The sequence below is a fragment of the Pseudophryne corroboree genome, chromosome 2, assembly GCF_028390025.1.
Source record: "Pseudophryne corroboree isolate aPseCor3 chromosome 2, aPseCor3.hap2, whole genome shotgun sequence".
In the NCBI taxonomy this organism is placed as follows: Eukaryota; Metazoa; Chordata; class Amphibia; order Anura; family Myobatrachidae; genus Pseudophryne; species Pseudophryne corroboree.
In genome coordinates this window covers 614,304,668-614,327,758 of record NC_086445.1, presented here as the reverse complement: position 1 = coordinate 614,327,758, position 23,091 = coordinate 614,304,668, and the positions used below count along the sequence as shown (strand labels likewise).

General features: G+C 44.2%; 1 protein-coding gene across 1 annotated transcript in view; it reads left to right on the top strand.

The window, feature by feature from the left end:
* CUEDC1 (CUE domain containing 1) overlaps window positions 1–23,091 on the top strand; it is a 387,720-nt gene that overhangs the window by 236,296 nt on the left and 128,333 nt on the right. Inside the window, exon 5 of the mRNA XM_063954793.1 lies at window positions 22,052–22,238. Within this exon, the coding sequence (XP_063810863.1) occupies window positions 22,052–22,238 (187 nt within the window). The remainder of the gene's footprint in view (window positions 1–22,051; window positions 22,239–23,091) is intronic.

The window sequence follows — 23,091 nt, the reverse complement described above, 5'->3', positions numbered from 1 at the left end:
TTCCACACTGAGGGTCATTTGGTCTGTGATTCTGACGATTGTACACACTGGTCTGGAAAAAGGTCCGGCTTGGGACAGAAACATCGACCAACCATGATTTAGCTGCTGATGTGAGATTTGATAAACAAATTTTTTGCATATTCATTACAAGTCTGGTGAGTGCCTTCTTGATATTAAATTGAATATATAACGGGACCTTGTGGATGCAAGCTTTCTCCCTGGAATTTTGGCACCCCAGCAGATGATATTGGATATACAGTGAGTGCCACTTCATTTGTTCCGATATATATATATATATATATATATATATATAAAATCAATGTCTCATAAGTAGTTGTGTATAATAATAAGATTAATAAATAATATTATTTGATTTAATGTTAGATCTTTGGTATATATGTGGGGTGCACCCTTAAACTTATGTATACAGTACAACTCACAAAAAAATTGAAAAGATAAGTTTGTTGGATGTTGCACTGAGACACTAAAACTAAATTGTGATTAGTTCTGACAGTACAACACAGAAAAGCTATTATTTTAATAATGAACTGTTATTAATGTGATTTAAAAAGTGTAAAATCACATGCAGATTTGTTTAAGTAAATATTTTTAAAATATAGGGTTATATTCAATTGAAGTCGAAAACTGCCGTCTGTCGAAAAACGTCAGTTTTCGATTTTTTTTTAGGTCGGAAGGGGTTCCAATCAATTCAATATTTTCCACAGGTTGAAAAATTCGACTTGTCGAAAAGCACGTGGATCGGCGGAATAGCTGCCGATCCACGTGTTTGTGTCGAAAACGGGCAAAACCAATAGGTTTTGGCCCCCTTTTCGACCATCTCAGTCCGACATCAAAAGATGTCGTACTGAGATATGGACCCAGAGGAGGAGGGGGGGGGAGCCGCAGGGAGCCGGGGGACTGCCGCGGGCAGCCAGAGGAGATCAGCGCTACAGCACAGCGCTGCAGCAGGATGACACACACCCGCGCCGCTCACGGCAGCGTCCACCCGGCTCCAGCAAGCTTGCTGGAGCCGGGTGGACACTGCCGTGAGGTCGGGCAGCTGTGTGACATCCATCTGTAGCACTACTGTAGCGCTGATCTACTCTGGCTGCCGGCGGCTGTCCCCCGCTGGTCTCCCCGCGGCTCCCCCCCCCCCCCCCCCCCCCTCCTCCTCTGCGTCCCTCATCTTAATTCGACTTGAAAAAGTCTAATTAAGATGAGATTTGAATAGGGGTTGTCGGATCCTTTCCGACAAATACATTTCGGAATGGATCCGACTTTAATTGAATATACCCCATAGTGTGTATAAAAGGATGTAGAAGTGTTTTAAAAGAATGAGCTTTGGCAATCACAGACTTGGGGCTCAGTTTAATGAGACCTCTTTTGCATTCTCTAAGTGGGTTGTGTCCTCCTTTCAGTATATAACAACCAGCAGTATTCTTAGCGGTAAAGTGAAAACAGCTGTAAACTAACACCATCTATAGGTGGCATTGGTAACAGCCTTGCCAGTTTCAGAAAAGCTGTATTGTGCACTGGATGAAAGTGTAATGCACATGATGTACACCACCGAGGTGGAGACAACTGAGTAATGTTAAACACCAGAGGTATATCCGTTCATATCAGTGCGATAGTAAACTATATGAGGCATAGGTGACCCTGTGTCTCCCCTCTCTGCATACAACACATCTTTGCAGCTGGCAGGGCAGATGGTGGCTGCTCTGTTAGCAGCATGAGTACATTCACTGTGTACCTTCCTGCCAGTCAAAGACACCCCCAGACCAGCTACACGCCTGGGACACAGACTGGCAGGATATTGTACTCACCTGTCAGCTATAGGTGTTACAGTGGCACAAAGTAAAGTGCATACAGTTATATCAGTTCTATAACACATTATTTACATATTTATACAAAAAATAATGAACTGAACAGTATCTTGCGTAAGGAAATAGCTTCCCATCTCCTACTCCAACCAAAACACTGATGTTTATTGAATCTGTATCTCTGTTTTATATGGCACTCACTGATGCCTTTATATATTGTATGGTTGTCATTGATGCCCTATGTATTGTATGGTGTCACAAATATGCTGTCTGCATTGTATGGTGGTCACTAATGCACCAGGCTGAGTCTTTTTCCCCCAATGACATTTAGTCTCGCTTCACTACTGACACAAAACAGATGAACCTACATGTACCTACAGTACAATAACTACTAATTGTCTAACAAGGGAAATTGTATAATGTAGTGGAGGTCATAACTAACTATAAATATACCTCAGAATACATTAAGGGTAATAAAACCCTTTATTTCGGCACTACAAAAATTTACTTAAATAGAATCACCTGCAGCAGATCTAAATCACCACTTTGCCGAATGGTAAAAAAATAAAAACTATGCTACCAAATAGGGAGTAGATTGCACCAGTGGAGCATGTGTAGTAAAAATTAAATGTGTGTGTGCTGTAAAAAAATAAAATAAAAGTGTTTACTTTTGAATCACCCTGTATATATGTGTGTGTATTATGACTTTTTTTTCATTTTTAACTATTTAACTGACAATTTATTTCCCCAAAAACCGCTCCGAAATGGTCGGGTTTTTTTTATGAGTGTATACGGTGAAGAACATGAATTTAACTCTATCCAAAATAATTTTAGTAAAAAAAGATTTTATATATATATATATATATATATATATATATATATTTTTTTTTTGTTTTTTTTTGTTTTTGTTTTTAAATATATTTTTCCAAAACATCGATCGGGAACATTGCGACCATCGGAACATCGGGAACATTACGACTTCGTTTTTAGTTCCCGGACAGCTGTCAGATACACAGGGGGGTCTTGGGGGTGGCTTGGGGAAGTTGTTTTACCCTTACCAGTGGCTTCTACTGTCTGCAGCCGCTGTGGGTGAGGGATCCTGCCATGCTGACCGATCAGCAGTGATCGGCAGCACTGCAGACACTGAAGGAGGGTGCAGGGAGGCAGAGGGACCTTTCTGGTCAGTCTGCCAGCAGCAGCGGAGGGAAGTTTCTCTTCCCTGCCCCTGCTAACACAGTTTATCTGACTGGTCGCATCCTGTGCGACCAGGTCAGATAAAGCACTTGCAGGCATAGTCGCATCTGATGCGACCATGTCAGGCAAGTGGTTAAGGCCCATATTTATCAAGCCTTGGAGAGTGATAAATTGCACAGTGATAAAGTACCAGCCAATCAACTCCTAAATGTCATGGCACTTAGGAGCTGATTGGTTGTTACTTTATCATCGTGCAATTCACTCTTCAAGGCTTGATAATTCTGGGCCGAAGAGAAGCCATTCGTGTGCAGTGAACAGATTGTGTATATTTATTTCTCTGACGTCCTAGTGGATGCTGGGAACTCCGTAAGGACCATGGGGAATAGCGGCTCCGCAGGAGACTGGGCACAAAAGTAAAGCTTTAGGACTACCTGGTGTGCACTGGCTCCTCCCCCTATGACCCTCCTCCAAGCCTCAGTTAGATTTTTGTGCCCGGCCGAGAAGGGTGCACACTAGGGGCTCTCCTGAGCTTCTTAGTGAAAGTTTAGTTTTAGGTCTTTTATTTTCAGTGAGACCTGCTGGCAACAGGCTCACTGCATCGAGGGACTAAGGGGAGAAGAAGCGAACCTGCCTGCTTGCAGCCAGCTTGGGCTTCTTGGCTACTGGACACCATTAGCTCCAGAGGGACCGAACACAGGCCCAGCCTCGGAGTCCGGTCCCAGAGCCGCGCCGCCGGCCCCCTTACAGAGCCAGAAGCAAGAAGAGGTCCGGAAAATCGGCGGCAGAAGACATCAGTCTTCACCAAGGTAGTGCACAGCACTGCAGCTGTGCGCCATTGCTCCTCATACACACCTCACACTGCAGTCACTGAGGGTGCAGGGCGCTGGGGGGGGGCGCCCTGAGCAGCAATAAAAAAACCTTGGCTGGCAAACATACATCACATATAACCCCCAGGGCTATATGGATGTATTTTAACCCCTGACAGAATCCATAAAAATGCGGGAGAAAAGTCCGCAAAAAAGGGGCGGAGCCTATCTCCTCAGCACACTGGCGCCATTTTCTCTCACAGCTCCGTTGGAGGGAAGCTCCCTGGCTCTCCCCTGCAGTTACTACACTACAGAAAGGGGTTAAAAAAGAGAGGGGGGCACTAATTAGGCGCACTATTAATAAAACAGCAGCTATAAGGGGAAAAACACTTCTATAAGGTTATCCCTGTATATATATAGCGCTCTGGTGTGTGCTGGCATACTCTCCCTCTGTCTCCCCAAAGGGCTAGTGGGGTCCTGTCCTCTATCAGAGCATTCCCTGTGTGTGTGCTGTGTGTCGGTACGATTGTGTCGACATGTATGAGGAGGAAAATGGTGTGGAGGCGGAGCAATTGCCTGTAATGGAGATGTCACCCCCTAGGGAGTCGACACCTGAGTGGCTGAGCTTATGGAAGGAATTACGTGACAGTGTCAGCTCTTTACAAAAGATTGATGACATGAGACAGCCGGCTACTCAGCCTGTGCCTGTCCAGGTGTCTCAAAAGCCATCAGGGGCTCTAAAACGCCCGTTACCTCAGATGGCAGATACAGACGCCGACACGGATACTGACTCCAGTGTCGACGATTAAGAGACGAATGTGACTTCCAGTAGGGCCACACGTTACATGATTGAGGCTATGGAAAATGTTTTACATATTTCTGATAATACCAGTACCACTAAAAAGGGTATTATGTTGGGTGAGAAAAAACTGCCTGTAGTTTTTCCTGCATCTGAGGAATTAAATGAAGTGTGTGATGATGCGTGGGTTTCCCCCGATAAAAACTGTTAATTCCTAAAAAGTTATTAGCATCATACCCCTTCCCGCCAGAGGATAGGGCACGTTGGGAAACACCCCCTAGGGTGGATAAAGCGCTCACACGCTTGTCTAAACAGGTGGCACTACCGTCCCCGGATACGGCCGCCCTTAAGGAACCTGCTGACAGAAAGCAGGAAAATATCCTAAAAATGTATATACACTCACACGGGTGTGATACTGCGACCAGCAATCGCCTCAGCCTGGATGTGCAGTGCTGGGGTGGCTTGGTCGGATTCCCTGACTGACAATATTGATACCCTAGATAGGGACAGTATATTACTGACTATAGAGCATTTAAAAGATGCATTTCTATATATGCGTGATGCACAGAGGGATATTTGCCGACTGGCATCAAGAGTAAGTGCGCTGTCCATTTCTGCCAGAAGAGGGTTATGGACAAGACAGTGGTCAGGTGATGCTGATTCCAAAAGGCATATGGAAGTATCGCCTTATAAAAGGGAGTAATTGTTTGGGGTAGGTCTAACAGACCTGGTGGCCATGGCAATGGCTGGGAAATCCACATTTTTACCCCAGGTAGCCTCTCAACATAAGAAGACGCCGTATTATCAGGCGCAGTCCTTTAGGCCCCATAAGGGCAAGCGGGCAAAAGACTCCTCATTTCTGCCCCGTGGCAGAGGGAGAGGAAAAAGGCTGCAGCACAAGCCATTCACAAGCTGTATTCCCAGCAGGTGATAATCAAGGTACCCCTCCTACAACAGGGAAAGGGGTATTATTCCACGCTGTTTGTGGTACCGAAGCCGGACGGCTCGGTGAGACTTATTTTAAATCTGAAATCCTTGAACACTTACATACAAAGGTTCAAATTCAAGATGGAGTCACTCAGAGCGGTGATTGCGAACCTGGAAGAAGGGGATTATATGGTGTCTCTGGACATCAAGGATGCTTATCTCCATGTCCCAATTTACCCTTCTCACCAAGGGTACCTCAGGTTTGTGGTACAGAACTGTCACTATCAGTTTCAGACGCTGCCGTTTGGTTTGTCCACGGCACCCCGGGTCTTTACCAAAGTAATGGCCGAAATGATGATACTCCTTCGAAGGAAGGGAGTTTTAGTTATCCCTTACTTGGACGATCTCCTGATAAGGGCAAGATCCAGGGAACAGTTGGTAGTCGGGGTAGCACTATCTCAAGTAGTGTTGCGGCAGCACGGTTGGATTCTCAATATTCCAAAATCGCAGCTGATCCCGACGACACGTCTTCTATTCCTAGGGATGATCCTGGACACAGTCCAGAAAAAGGTGTTTCTCCCGGAGGAGAAAGCCAGGGAGTTATCCGAACTAGTCAGAAACCTCCTAAAACCAGGCCAAGTGTCAGTGCATCAGTGCACAAGGGTCCTGGGAAAAATGGTGGCTTCCTACGAAGCAATTCCATTCGGCAGATTCCACGCAAGAACTTTCCAGTGGGACCTGCTGGACAAATGGTCCGGATCGCATCTTCAGATGCATCAGCGGATAACCCTGTCACCAAAGACAAGGGTGTCTCTCCTGTGGTGGTTGCAGAGTGCTCATCTTCTAGAGGGCCGCAGATTCGGCATTCAGGACTGGGTCCTGGTGACCACGGATGCCAGCCTGCGAGGCTGGGGAGCAGTCACACAGGGAAAAAATTTCCAGGGCTTGTGGTCAAGCCTGGAAACATCACTTCACATAAATATTTTGGAGCTAAGGGCCATTTACAATGCCCTAAGCCAAGCAAGACCTCTGCTTCAAGGTCAGCCGGTGCTGATCCAGTCGGACAACATCACGGCAGTCGCCCACGTAAACGGACAGGGCGGCACAAGAAGCAGGAGGGCAATGGCAGAAGCTGCAAGGATTTTTCGCTGGGCGGAAAATCATGTGGTAGCATTGTCAGCAGTGTTCATTCCGGGATTGGACAACTGGGAAGCAGACTTCCTCAGCAGGCACGACCTCCACCCGGGATAGTGGGGACTTCACCCAGAAGTCTTCCACATGATTGTAAACCGTTGGGAAAAACCAAAGGTGGACATGATGGCGTCCCGCCTAAACAAAAAATTGGACAGGTATTGCGCCATGTCAAGGGACCCTCAGGCAATAGCTGTGGACGCTCTGGTAACACCGTGGATGTACCAGTCAGTGTATGTGTTCCCTCCTCTTCCTCTCATACCAAAAGTACTGAGAATTATAAGACGGAGGGGAGTAAGAACTATACTCGTGGCTCCGGATTGGCCAAGAAGGACTTGGTACCCGGAACTTCAAGAGATGCTCACGGAGGACCCGTGGCCTCTACCTCTAAGAAGGGACCTGCTCCAGCAAGGACCCTGTCTATTCCAAGACTTACCGCGGCTGCGTTTGACGGCAGGGCGGTTGAACACCGGATCCTGAAGGAAAAAGGCATTCCGGATGAAGTCATCCCTACCCTGATCAAGCCAGGAAGGATGTAACCGCAAAGCATTATGACCACATTTGGCGAAAATATGTTGCGTGGTGCGAGGCCAGTAAGGCCCCGATGGAGGAATTTCAACTAGGTCGATTCCTGCATTTCCTGTAAACAGGAGTGTCTATGGGCCTAAAATTGGGGTCCATTAAGGTTCAAATTTCGGCCCTGTCAATTTTCTTCCAGAAAGAACTAGCTTCAGTTCCTGAAGTTCAGACGTTTGTAAAAGGGGTACTGCATATACAGCCTCCTTTTGTGCCTCCAGTGGCACCTTGGGATCTCAATGCAGTTTTGTGGTTCCTAAAGTCACATTGGTTTGAACCACTTGAATCTGTGGAGTTAAAATATCTCACATGGAAAGTGGTCATGTTGTTGGCCCTGGCCTCGGCCATGCGCGTGTCAGAATTGGCGGGCTTTATCCTGTAAAAGCCCTTATCTGATCTTCCATTCAGACAGGGCGGAATTGAGGACTCGTCCTCATTTTCTCCCTAAGGTGGTTTCAGTGTTTCATCTGAACCAACCTATTGTGGTACCTGCGGCTACTAGTGACTTGGAGGACTCCAAGTTGTTGGACGTAGTCAGGGCCTTGAAAATATGTTTCCAGGACGGCTGGAGTCAGAAAATCTGACTCGCTGTTTATCCTGTATGCACCCAACAAGCTGGGTGCTCCTGCTTCTAAGCAGACTATTGCTCGTTGGATTTGTAATACAATTCAGCTTGCACATTCTGTGGCAGGCCTGCCACAGCCAAAATCTGTAAAAGCCCATTCCACAAGGAAGGTGGGCTCATCTTGGGCGGCTGCCCGAGGGGTCTCGGCTTTACAACTTTGCCGAGCAGCTACTTGGTCAGGGGAAAACACGTTTGCTAAATTCTACAAATTTGATACCCTGGCTGAGGAGGACCTGGAGTTCTCTCATTCGGTGCTGCAGAGTCATCCGCACTCTCCCGCCCGTTTGGGAGCTTTGGTATAATCCCCATGGTCCTTACGGAGTTCCCAGCATCCACTAGGACGTCAGAGAAAATAAGAATTTACTTACCGATAATTCTATTTCTCGTAGTCCGTAGTGGATGCTGGGCGCCCATCCCAAGTGCGGATTGTCTGCAATACTTGTACATAGTTATTGTTAACTAAATCGGGTTATTGTTGTGAGCCATCTATCCAGAGGCTCCTCTGTTATCATGCTTTTAACTGGGTTCAGATCACAAGTTGTACGGTGTGATTGGTGTGGCTGGTATGAGTCTTACCCGGGATTCATAAATCCTTCCTTATTGTGTACGCTCGTCCGGGCACAGTATCCTAACTGAGGCTTGGAGGAGGGTCATAGGGGGAGGAGCCATTGCACACCAGGTAGTCCTAAAGCTTTACTTTTGTGCCCAGTCTCCTGCGGAGCCGCTATTCCCCATGGTCCTTACGGAGTTCCCAGCATCCACTACGGACTACGAGAAATAGAATTATCGGTAAGTAAATTCTTATTATTTACATTTACTTGTTACTGTTCTGTCTCACTGGCACAATCTACTCCTTTTTGGTAGCATAAAAACATACCTCTGCTACAAAATACCCTTTACTGTAAAAGGGGCACACTGCAGAATCTAGTTCTTTGTACTACTGCCAGCATTGGGGATCATTCCGAGTTGATCGCACGTAGCAACTTTTTGCTGCCCGTGCGATCAACTAGACGCCGCCTATGAGGGAGGGTATTTTAGCATAGCAGGGCTGCGATCGCTTGTGCAGCCCTGCTATGCTAAAAAAGTTTTGTGCAGAACAAGACCAGCCCTGCAGTTACAACCGCCCTCCAAACGCCTGGACACGCCTGGGCTCGGATTTCCACACCCGTAAAACAGTAAATATCCGCCCCGGTACTCCTCCCCGCTGTCAATCTTCTGGTCGTTGCGACAACGATGCGCGTGTGCATTGCGGGCGCCGCGCATGCGCAGTTCCAACCCGTTCGCACTGCAGCGATGAACCGCAGCGTGCTAACGGGTCAGAATTACCCCCATTGTCTTCAGGGGATGGTTGTTAATATATGTAAGCCATACAAAGTATACAACTCCCTGTTAAGAGCTGCATGCAGAATCTAGCTGAAATGACACAGCTGTTTGTAACAAAGCAGACAACCTAATATACTGTACTGTATCTCTCTGGAGTAAAAATTACATCAGAGATTTAAGGGAGGTGAATTATAGCAGACAAATGAAAATATTAATTACACTGTACCTATACCTATTATGTACAAAGTCTGTAATAAAGTGAACTTGTATGGAATCGTATCTTCAGCACCACAGCATAGACCTATACTGCACAATAAAGACAAGGGCACTGGGCCAATCCTGAATATACATTCAGCATTATACCATTATCAATATAAGAATATTGCACAGAAATGTTGATTATACATGATGGCCAATATATATTCTTTTAAACACTTTCTGTTCCCTTTTATACACACGGGGGTAAATTTACTAAGATTCGTGTTTTCCCGTTTGAGGTCAAAGTTCAATCACGAATGACATCGAAAGTGTAAATATGCAACTTTTTGAATTGATTACGACTAATTTACTAAGCTGCCGTATTCTGCATTTTCGGGTTTTCCGATGTCGATGTCATTCGTTTTTTTAGGCAGTGTTTTACGTGAGTGACTTGTAAAACACTGCCGACTTTAATACAATGAATCTCGGCCGGATCTGAGAGATCCGTGCTGGGCTTCATTGTGCACTTTGTTATAAAATAAAAAAAAGTTTAAATGTAAAAAAAAATTTGGGTGGGGTCCCCCCTCCTAAGGCAAACCAGCCTCGGGCTCTTTAAACCGATCCTGGTAGCAGAAATATGGGAAAAAAATGGACAGGGGTTCCCCCATATTTAAGCAACCAGCATCGGGCTCTGCGCCTGGTCCTGGTTCCAAAAATACGGGGGACAAAAAGAGTAGGGGTCCCCCGTATTTTTTAAACCAGCACCGGGCTCCACTAGCTGGACAGATAATGCCACAGCCGGGGGTCACTTTTATACAGTGCCTTGCGGCCGTGGCATCAAATATCCAACTAGTCACCCCTGGCCGGGGTACCCTGGGGGAGTGGGGACCCCTTCAATCAAGGGGTCCCCCCCCAGCCACCCAAGGGCCAGGGGTGAAGCCCGAGGCTGTCCCCCCCATCCAATAGGCTGCGGATGGGGGGCTGATAGCCTTTGTGAAAAGTGATTGATATTGTTTTTAGTAGCAGTACTACAAGGCCCAGCAAGCCTCCCCCACAAGCTGGTACTTGGAGAACCACAAGTACCAGCATGCGGCGGGAAAACGGGCCCGCTGGTACCTGTAGTACTACTACTACTAAAAAAACACCCCAATAAAGACAACACACACACACCTTGAAAGTATAACTTTAATACATCCATCCACACCTCCATATACACATACTTACCTTATGTTCCCACGCAGGTCGTCCTCTTCTCCAGTAGAATCCATGGTGTACCTGTAGAAAAAATTATACTCACATAATCCAGTGTTTTCGGCTCCTCTGTAAATCCTTTTGTAATCCACGTACTTGAAAAAATAAAAAAACGGATACCCGACCACGAACTGAAAGGGGACCCATGTTTTCACATGGGCCCCCTTTCCCCGAATGCCAGAAACCCACTCTGACTGATGTCTAAGTGGGTTTCCTCAGCCAATCAGGGAGCGCCACGTTGTAGCACCCTCCTGATCGGCTGTGTGCTCCTGTACTGTCTGACAGGCGGCACACGGCAGTGTTACAATGTAGCGCCTATGCGCTCCATTGTAACCAATGGTGGGAACTTTCAGGTCAGCGGTGAGGTCACTTTCGGTCAACCGCTGACCTGAAAGTTCCCACCATTGGTTACAATGGAGCGCATAGGTGCTACATTGTAACACTGCCGTGTGCCGCCTGTCATACAGTACAGGAGCACACAGCCGATCAGGAGGGTGCTACAACGTGGCGCTCCCTGATTGGCTGAAGAAACCCACTTAGACATCAGTCAGAGTGGGTTTCTGGCATTCGGGGAAAGGGGGCCCATGTGAAAACATGGGTCCCCTTTCAGTTCGTGGTCGGGTATCCGTTTTTTTATTTTTTCAAGTACGTGGATTACAAAAGGATTTACCGAGGAGCCGAAAACACTGGATTATGTGAGTATAATTTTTTCTACAGGTACACCATGGATTCTACTGGAGAAGAGGACCGACCTGCGTGGGAACATAAGGTAAGTATGTGTATATGGAGGTGTGGATGGATGTATTAAAGTTATACTTTCAAGGTGTGTGTGTGTTGTCTTTATTGGGGTGTTTTTTTAGTAGTAGTACTACAGGTACCAGCGGGCCCGTTTTCCCGCCGCATGCTGGTACTTGTGGTTCTCCAAGTACCAGCTTGTGGGGGAGGCTTGCTGGGCCTTGTAGTACTGCTACTAAAAACAATATCAATCACTTTTCACAAAGGCTATCAGCCCCCCATCCGCAGCCTATTGGATGGGGGGGACAGCCTCGGGCTTCACCCCTGGCCCTTGGGTGGCTGCGGGGGGGGACCCCTTGATTGAAGGGGTCCCCACTACCCCAGGGTACTCCAGCCAGGGGTGACTAGTTGGATATTTGATGCCACGGCCGCAAGGCACTGTATAAAAGTGACCCCCGGCTGTGGCATTATCTGTCCAGCTAGTGGAGCCCGGTGCTGGTTTAAAAAATACGGGGGACCCCTACTCTTTTTGTCCCCCGTATTTTTGGAACCAGGACCAGGCGCAGAGCCCGATGCTGGTTGCTTAAATATGGGGGAACCCCTGTCCATTTTTCCCCCATATTTCTGCAACCAGGATCGGCTCAAAGAGCCCGAGGCTGGTTTGCCTTAGGAGGGGGGACCCCACGCAATTTTTTTTCTGAAAATTTAGAACATTTCCCCCCCCTTTCCACTGAAAAACATGCACGGATCTCATGGATCCGTGCATGCCTATGCAAACACGGGATAAAAAAGCAGGTCTGGTTTTTTTTAGCACTTTTTCACGATTTGTATTTCAGCACGGCAGTGTTTGGCTATTGTCGGCAGTGTTTGTGTTTTGCACTTTTTAGTAAATTCCCGATTTCTAGCAAATTGCAGGCGTATTTGACCGATGGTGTATTGATTCGTGATTTTTTCCTAGGACTTCCAAAATATTACGAATGCCCTCATCACTGCCGTGATTTTTGCTTAGTAAATTACCGAGATGACACTTTGAAGAAAAAACGGCATCTCGGTCAAAATCGGGACCTTAGTAAATATACCCCACGGTCTTTTAAAAAAATATTTTACTTAAATGTGTCTACACCTTTTTTAGTGTAATTATTGAGCGTTTATTAAATTCAGAGGTTCGCCTTTGTTGTGGCAATTTACACAAATTTAAATGAATGCATCATCTAAAAAACTTTTTTCTTTTTTTTTGTGTGGGTTAGGAAATGGTAATTGGCAGCTCCTCTTAAAAAATGAGATATAATTTCCACTTAAAAGCGCAAATAGAAGATGTAACATGTTCAGAAATCTCTGATAAGAAGTAAAAAATGTAAGCGTGTTTTCCGCGTCTCATCTGTTTTTATGGGGAGGGTATCAAACCTAGAAAGGAAGTGTGACCTCCTTTTTTACTTTTCAGAAAGATTGAAAAACCTCCCATTAGTTCTGTGACTGGAAATACTGATCTATGATATTATGATTATCTATGATAATACTGATCTATGATATTACCATAGTATTCTGATCCCGTGAGAACAGTTACATTTTGTGCAGCAGGCAAATATTTATTATTTATTTATTAACAGTTTCTTATAAAGCGCAGCAAATTCCGTTGCGCTTTACAATTGGAAATAACAATGATATAACAAAACTGGGTAATAACAAACCGTGATAGAGGTAAGAAGGCCCTGCTCGTAAGCTTACAGTCTATAGAGAAATAGGCATGGATACACAAGGATAGGTGCTATCAATTGCATAGTTGTCCACCAGATTCCAAAGGTTCTTGGTGGGCTGTATGATATGGTCTTACAGCAATGATGAACCGGGGTCGAGAGGAAGGATGAGGAGACGTGAGGATATGTGTGGACTGTGCAGAGTTGATGCAATTTTATAGTAAAGTTTATGAAAGTTATGTGGGCGGTTCTGTCATTTGATACGCTTGGCTGAAGAGGTGTGTTTTCAGGGAACGCCTGAAGGTTTGTAGAATAGAGGAGAATCTTATTATGCGTGGTAGGCCATTCCACAGAGTGTGCAGCCCGAAGAAAGTCCTGCAATTGTGAGTGGGAGCGAGTAATGAGTGTTGATGAGAAATGCAGATTTTGTGAAGAGCGAAGAGGTCGGGTTGGGAGATATTTTAAGATAAGCGAAGTGATGTACGTTGGTGTAGTTTGGTTAATGGCCTTGTGTGTGAGTAAAAGTATTTTATATTGAATATGGTAGAATACAGGTAACCAATGGAGGGACTGACAGTGGATCTGCAGACGATGAACGTCTAGCGAGGAAGATTAGCCTCGCAGCTGCATTCAGAATGGATTGTAGTGGTGAGAGTCTCGGTTTGGGAAGACCACTTAGGAGACTATTGCAATAATCAATGCGGGAGATAATGAGAACAAGGATTAGAGTTTTTGCAGTGTCTTCTGCAAGGTATGGTCGTATTTTGGATATGTTTTATAGATGCATGTAGCATGATTTTGAGACAGATTGAATGTGGGAAACAAAGGACAGATCAGAGTCAAGGATGACACCTAGGCAGCGAGCTTGTGGGGTAGGGTTGATTGTTGAGTTTTCAACAGTGATAGAGATATCAGGTTGGTACCTCTATGGCCGGTGGAAATATAAGTAACTCTGTTTTTGAAATATTAAGTTTGAAGTGGCGAGATGTCATCCAAGATGAAATGGCAGAAAGGCATTCAGTGACACGCCCAGTACAGATAGGGACAAGTCAGGGGAGGATAGGTAGATTTGAGTATCATCTGCGTACAAATGATACTGAAATCCAAAAGAGCTGATTAGTTTATACTGAAATCCAAAAGAGCTGATTAGTTTATACTGAAATCCAAAAGAGCTGATTAGTTTACCAAGAGATGAGTTATAGATTGAGAAAAGCAGAGGACCCAAGACTGAGCCTTGCGGTACTCCAACTGATAGAGGTAGCGAAGGAGAGGTGGAATCAGAGAAACAAACACTGAAGGAGCGATTAGATAGGTAGGATAGGAACCAACAAAGGGCTGTGTCTTTTAGACCTAGGGATTGTAGTGTTTGTATGAGAAGAGAGTGGTGACCAAATCATTAACCACTTTAGTAGGTGCTTTTAGTAGTATTTGTTAATATATTCATCTTGTACAATACATAAGCACATTTAAATGATGCATGTAAAGCTTAAAAGACATTGTGTAGCTTTAGTACACTGTATATTAAAGTTTGTGTGATACTGCACTGAATGATATTTATCATTCATTGTACTCACTCTGGGAGACGCCTCTCTAACAACAGAAGATGTGTGTGTGTGTGTGTGTGTGTGTGTGTGTGTTTTTTCTTTTTTTTTTTTTGCCATTACTGCTCAAAGTGAGTGACCCCACCATCTAGTCAGACTTGTCATATTTTGAGCGGTTGCTATGATTATAGTTCATATTTGTTACTTAAGGCAGTGAAGCATTCATTTATGTCTTGCAAATGATGCTGGTGCCAAGCTTTTAGTAGCTGCACCTGCCTGATATGAAGCACAGCTGTATTTAAACTTTTGGTACTATAGATAAAAACTCTGCAGTGGTTCTTAACCTGAGTTCGATCGGACCCCAGGGGTTCGGTGAGTCAGTCTCAAGGGTTCGGTGGAGGTGTGTGTCGATTCTGTTCGCCAGGGTTGCCAGGTGCATTAATATACTTTTGGCATTCACACAATACTTTTTATGGTATTTTCAATGTTTCACCATAAGAAACTGAAGGGTATTGACGAATGGCCTAAAATACCACACATGGCACGACCTGGCAACCCTGCTGTTCACCCCACTCGCATGATTCGTGATGTCATGCTCAGCATGGCCTTCATTGGCTGCTCGCTTGGCCTTGATATCTGTGCTGCAGGGAACTTGGTGCACTTAGTAGTCGACGTCATTTGTGATTTCCTTTTCAATATTCCAGTCCCTTCGTACTAAGTCGAGCATAATAAGAAAGTGGTCGGATGAATACGTACAATATGGATTTGCGTGTATAACGGAATGTGATGGAAGTCAGCGTCCTCAATGCATGATTTGCAATGCCAAGTTGAGCAATTCTAGTCTAGCACTAGCAAAACTAAGGGAACACTTCCTAAAGCTGCATGGAGATGGCAAATTGAGAAGAAAGAAGGGACGACCCGGCACTGGTCTCTATGTCAAAGGTCAAATTGGATAAACCAAAAAACGGACAATAAAGATTAGTTGGATAGATTATCAAATCTATGTCCAGGTTGGTGGTGCGCCCAGAGCCAGAAAGAGCATATGTCAAAAGTGGGAGAGGAAAAGAAGGCTCTTGTGTGGGCGCACTCTTAATTAATTGAAATAAATTTCATTAGTTTTTACAATTAAAAACGAATGCAATTTATTTCAATTAATTAAGAGTGCGCCCACACAAGAGCCTTCTTTTCCTCTTCCACTTTTGGAGATGCCAAATACAAGAACCACACCACATACAAGAACACACTGCTTGCTGAATTCAAGGTGAAGCGAGCTAGATTTGGTGAAAGAGCTACTCTGCCTGTCTCGGCTTTGTACCCATCGACAAACAGATCTTAACAGCATCATACGAAGTTGCGTACCTGATCGCAAAGCAGGGAAAACCACACACCATTGGTGAAATACTCGTAAAACCAGCTGCGTTGAAGATGGCGAATATCATGCTGGGAAAAGCTGCTGAAAATTAGTTGTTCCAAATTCCTCTTTCAAATGACACCATCAGTAGCAGAATAGACGACATGAGCAATGACATCTTGGCTCAAGTAGTTGCAGATCTGATTTCAAGCCCAGCAAAATTCAGCCTCCAACTCGACGAGACCACCAATGTTTCCAATCTAAGCCAGCTTGTTGTATTTGTGCACTATGTGAAAGACAACATGATAAAGGAAGGTTTTTTTATTTTGTAAGACTCTTACTACAACAACAACAACAACAACAACTAAGGCAGCCGACATGAAGAAACTTGCGGATGACTTCTTCAGAGACAACGATCTTTCGTTGGCTATGGTTTCTGCAATTTGTTCGGATGGAACTCCAGCCATGCTGGGACGAAACTCTGGTTTTGATGCACTGGTGAAAGTTGCTTCACCACACATCATTATTACGCACTGTGTTCTGCACAGGCATGCGTTGGCAACAAAAACCTTGCCCCCAAAACTGGCAGAAGTATTAAAAATTATAGTGGAATGTGTGAACTATGTGCGAAATAGTGCTCTGAAGCACTGCATCTTCAAAGAGCTGTGTAATGAAATGGGCTCTGAATTCGAGGTACTTCTGTACCATTCTAACATTCGGTGGTTATCCCAGGGAAAGGTGCTGAATCGTGTTTTTGCCATGCGTGTGGAATTAGCCCTGTTTTTGCGAGAGCACCAACATTGTCATACAGATTGCTTCGAAAATTCTCATTTTGGCGTACGTGGCCGATATCTTCGATGCTCTCAATCAACAGATGCAGGGGGGTGGAGTCAACATTATTGAAGCAGAAGAAAACCTGAAGGCTTTTCAAAACAAGCTGCCATTATGTAAACGATGAACAGAGAATGATAACTTTGCAAACTTTTCCTTGCTGGGCGACTATGTAAGGAAGATCGAAGATGAGTTTGGAATCGGAGACATTTCTGTACCCGGGGAACTGAAGCAAGCAATTGCCATGCACTTTAATGAGCTCGCAAAGTCTCTCGATGGATACTTCCCCACCAGAGTCATATCCAGCATGAGTGAGGCAGCCGTTCACGTTTAGTGTTGCGACAGCAGATGTCAATGAGTACCTCGACGAAATCATTGAACTTCAGCAGAGCCAGGTTCAACAGCAACTCTTTAGAACAACAACACTCTCAACGTTTAGGTGTCACCAAATCGTACCATACCCTCTCATTGCTAAGAAAGCCCTTGAGATACTCAATGCCGTTTGTTACAACGTATCTTTGCGAACAATCCTTTTCGAGGATGGTAGACATAAAAACGAAGAAAAGGAACAGACTTTGTTTGCGAAAATGATATGAGAGTGGCACTTGCCAAGGTGAAGCCGTGCATTTCTGAACTTGTCTCTAAAAGTCAACAGCAAAAGTCACATTGATTTGCAGTAAATATTCATTGAGTTATGTTTTTGTGTGGCTTTCATGTTTTGTTCTTTGAGCACAGTAATTTTATGTGCAACTGATGCATTGTTTATTTTGTGCACTAATAAAATATATATCTGTGTTTTGAATTTGAATTTTTTTTTATTTTTTTTCCAACTATGAAGAGTTCGGTGAATGCACATATGAAACTTGCGGTGTTGAGTACTTCCAACAAGGTTAAGTACCACTGAGTTAGAAAGTGACACTTTAATTGGTTATTTCAAGACATGAATGAGCCTGAGTGAATGTGTTTAACCCCCTCTGCCCTGACAATATTTTACATGCAGAGAAGATAAAGCACTGAAGGTAACAAAGGTTATTTGTTATAAAAGTAATCTCCACCTACTGATCATGCACTAGATTTCCGCTGATTTCTGTGGAAACATGGTTCAGGTGGCCACCAGGTGAAACATTGCTAAAGGTGCGGGATGAGCACTGTGGGTGCTCCCAACTCCCTGTATAATATAATAATTACCACACCATCCATTAAAGTAATCAAATGTGTCTTCATATACTATTAATCCAGTCACAACAAATATCCCTTTTTTGTGCACCATGGGGGTTATTCCGAGTTGATCGCTAGCTGACGTTAATCGCAGCGCAGCGATCAAGCTAAAAATCTGCATTTCTGCTCATGCACCGCAATGCGTACGCGCGACGTATGGTTACAAAGACCTTTGTGGTTTTGCACAGGTTCTAGCGAAGCTTTTATTCGCACGGCACAACACAAGAAGATTGACAGGAAGCGGGCGTTTCTGGGTGGCAACTGACCGTATTCAGGGAGTGTTTGGAAAAACGCAGGCGTGCCGGGGAAAACGCAGGCGTGGCTGGGTGAACGCTGCGCGGGTGTGGGACATCAAAAGCCAACCCTCCAGCGTTAGAATCAACGCACACGAAGAGTAAGTCCAGGGCTGGTCTTGTTTTGCACAATTTTTTTTGCAGGCGCTCTGCTGCACAGGCGTTCGCACTTCTGAAAAGCAAAAATACACTCCTCGGTGGGTGGCGACTATGCGTTTGCACGGCTGCTAAAAACTGCTAGCGAGCGATCAACTCGGAATGACCCCCCATGTCCTGTGCGTCTCTGCTTGTGCTGAGCATCTGTTTTCGTGCAAATGTGAGAATAGCAATGCGACAAAACTGATTCACGGGACTTCACTGATTCATTTGATATACAACACTTCTATATCTATGTGCGACTGAGCCTGGATTTGTATACAAGGTGCTGCGATGCAGTGGCTGCAGATTTTTTTCATGTTAGAATATGTTGTTCTTCACATACAGATTTAGGGGTCTATTTACTAAGCATTGGATGGTGGTAAAGAGGACAAAGATAAAGTACCAGCTAATCAGTGTCTAACTGTCATGTCACAGGCTGGGTTTGGAAAATAACAGTTAGGTGTTGATTAGTTGGTACTTTATCTCCGTCCACTTTATCTCCATCCAAGGCTTAGTAAATAGACCCCTTATACTCAGTCTCACACAGATATACAAGTGCTGCATATCAAATAAATGAGTGCTGTCTCGCGAAGATGTTTTGTCACATCACATTGCAATTAATATGCACATTAACATGAGAAATACATGATTAAGGCGCAATACATTTTGTGCTTCACGGTGTATTGAGGCTAGGTATGAGCACATATCTGCAGAATTTTTCTCCTAAAGTCCTGCTTAATTAATCCTCATTGTTCCTTTAATAAATCATTTAGTGGCTAAGTGGCTAAATGTATTACAGGCATCCCTTTTTTGTTTAGATATTCATCCAAGAAAATAATCTCATCTGGTAAAGTAAAAATGTCCGTAATTTCTCAAAACAGCATATTTACTATGGCCGAACAATTTTACTCCCCAGCAAACATTAAGAAATAATTTACATTCTAAAATTGCATCACCATCTAAAGTGGTGAGCGTATTTGTGCACCACTTTAAAATGGCTGTGTAACTGTGAGTGCTCTTTGGCACCAGAAGCATCATAGACTGATTGTCGCTTTTGGCTGGTTCTCACCAGTGGTGCAAAGAGAGTAAATTTCTTTGTTTTACTGTGCGTGTGCATTGAAGGCACACAAATAAATGAGCATGGCCACATGTCACTCTGGGAGCATTTTATCTCCATTCCACTCCAAATACACCTTACCTATATGGTAGTTTCTTTGCAATGGGGAGCCTTTGAACAACTTCATCCTCACTGGACAGACAGTCTTCAGTCTGTATTCACTCTTCATGTAAGAGATCACATGGTCTGAAAGATGCCTGTGTAGGAATATAACCAATGTCATCATAATACAACAGAGGTTCAACCTGACTCGTGTCACCTCGTGCCCCCTGTATTCCCTCCAGGCTTTTGCTCATTGTTTCTCTTCATCCTCATGTCTTTATAGCCTTCTGTCCCTGTCTTTCAAGCCTCTGGCCCCTGTCTTTTCAGCTTCCTGTCCCGTTACTCCAGTTTCCTGTCCTTCCAGCCTTGTTCCCCCGTTACTCCAACCTCCTGTCTTTGCAGCCTCCGGTCCCCTGTGTCGCTTAGCACCCTCCCCCTTCTCTGTGTCGCTCAGCCTCCCCCCTTCTCTGTGTCGCTCAGCCTCCCCCCTTCTCTGTGTCGCTCAGCCTCCCCCTTCTCTGTGTCGCTCAGCCTCCCCCTTCTCTGTGTCGCTCAGTCTCCCCCCTCTGTGTTGCTCAGCCTTCCCCTAAAACGACAGAAATGAATATGTAGATGTAAAACATGTTGATGAACTTTCTGTAACTACCCATTTAAAAACTAAATATAGCTTTCCATTTAATTTACTGCACGCTATAACAGGATTGACGTTTTTTTCTCTTGTCTGCCTTTGGTGAATGAGATTGCTGTTTCAGCTGTATAGCTTTTCATAAAACCAGTATAATCCATTTACTAGCCTTTCATTTTTCTGATGATAGTGGTAATGGACAGTACACACATTAGCATAGATCCTACTATTACCGTTATAGTCATTCATTTACTTTTACTAAATAGATTCTAACAATTCCTGTAGTATACATGTCACAGTGCATGCACACTCCCGTCAACGGGTAAAGGGTGATAACAATCAATTTAATTTGTACTTATTTGGGAATCCATTTAATTAAATACTGACATTGCATCTTCTGTTTTTTTTTTTTTAAATCGTAATATTTTAAGTAGAGAACAACCTTGAAGCTTTGTTTTAATTGCTGTTGATTAACACTATGAGCTGACAGTCTCTTATTACTCTTCAATAGGGAGAATGACTATTTGCCTTATGTACAACACATACTCAAAAAAGCATTGGTTTCATTTTAAAAGCACATGCAAAAGTACAAATTGCAGCAGTAGGTCATTGCTACAATTTATGTCTTAAAATAAAAAAAATTCATAAGAAAATCAAATGTGTGCAGTAATAGATTAGATCATGACCTCTCCGCTGTGAAATACAAGCTTGCTAAAAGTCCCTGAGGAGTTCCATCCATGATGGGTGTATATTCATTTAGACATTGGCCCTCATTCCGAGTTGTTCGCTCTGTAAAATTCTTCGCATCGCAGCGATTTTCCGCTTAATGCGCATGCGCAATGTCCGCACTGCGACTGCGCCAAGTAAATTTGCTATGCACTTAGGATTTTTACTCACGGCTTTTTCATCATTCTGGCGATCGTAATGTGATTGACAGGAAATGGGTGTTACTGGGCGGAAACAGGCCGTTTTATGGGCGTGTGGGAAAAAACGCTACCGTTTCCGGAAAAAACGCAGGAGTGGCCGGAGAAACGGAGGAGTGTCTGGACGAACGCTGGGTGTGTTTGTGACGTCAAACCAGGAACGACAAGCACTGAACTGATCGCAGATGCCGAGTAAGTCTGGAGCTACTCAGAAACTGCTACGAGGTGTGTAATCGCAATATTGCGAATACATCGTTCGCAATTTTAAGATGCTAAGATTCACTCCCAGTAGGCGGCGGCTTAGCGTGAGCAACTCTGCTAAAATCGCCTTGCGAGCGAACAACTCGGAATGAGGGCCATTATGCACACTTAAGTAATCACACAGAATGGGGGGAAAGGAGGGGGGGGGGGGTGACTGTAAGGACCCATCATAAGCTGCCATCTTCCTGATATCATGAACCCTGTGGCTTCATATTGGGCTTCTTCCTAAAATCATCCTCACAGAGCCTTAGTTTTTAGATGAACCACAGAGCTTCTGGAGCTCCAGTGAATGGCACCATGGGTAAGCTGAATGTTCCCTCTACCTGTTTGTGCTGGTTTAGGGATTCCTGCTTATCAGCCGTGCAGGTTTGTATAGATCCTTATAAACTCTGAGACTACACCACACAGACTATGTTCCAGCTCTGAATGAAACTCAATACATTTTCTCGGTCGTGGCTAAATTGACTTACTCATGTGACTTTCACGCTGTATCTTTTGAAGAAAAAAAAAATGTAAACAAATAATTTAATAGATAAGGTAACAAACAATATTTCTTCATTTATTTTCTTTAGACCTGCCAAAGTGGAACTTCTTCTTCACTACGTTGTGAGGATTCTAAGAAGGAGCCTGGCTCCATGGACCAGGAGCGAAAGTGGAAGCAGTATTTGCAGGATGAGAGAATTGCTCTCTTCTTACAAAATGAAGAATTCATGAGAGAACTGCAGAGGAATAGAGAATTTCTCCTTGCACTTGAAAGAGGTAAAATAAAAACAATATTTAAAAGCTTCAGGCTTTTAAATATGTTCTGCCAAACATCCAATATTGAGGAATTTTATCTGTTGTTAAGTGGGTGTGGTATAGCGGTCCTATTGTTATTTTACCGACATTCATTAGTCCGACAGTGATTGTCAGACATTGGAGGTTTCCCGTCAAATAATAGTTAGACATTAATCATACTTCGACATAGATAAGTTAGACAATGTAATTAATCAGACATATAAAAGATCGACAGCGTATACATAGACAAAAAAAAGTCCGACATTTATCCATCAGATCCGTATTATATAGACACTGTTGAAGACCGACATTGAATACATAGAGACCTGAAATTCCGACAGGGCATTTATGAGATGACAAGTAGACCGACACAAACATAACACAGACAACGAATACATAGACATTTAAGAGAGAGACAGCGCATACATAGACAGTTATTAGACTGACGGCGAATCCATAGACAAATAAAGAGACAGAAATGACCTCATTCAGACATCAATTAGACCGACACACTAAAAGTCCGACAGGACATATATCAGACATTAATAAGACCGACACACAAAAGACAGACAACTCATATAGAAACAGTTAAAAGTCCGACAGGACATATGTCAGATATTAATAAGACCGACACACATTCATTGCCAAAATATAATATTACACATAACAAACAGTTATTATACAGGTATTCTTACTCAAAAACATGGCCAAATCTTCAGTCCTGAGACTTGTAGTTCTCCTACACCACCCCTGTACACTCAGTCACGGCATTGCGTCCATACCTGGACGCAACGCTCTCAATAGCTATTGCAGGTGGACGGGACTCATAGCGTCT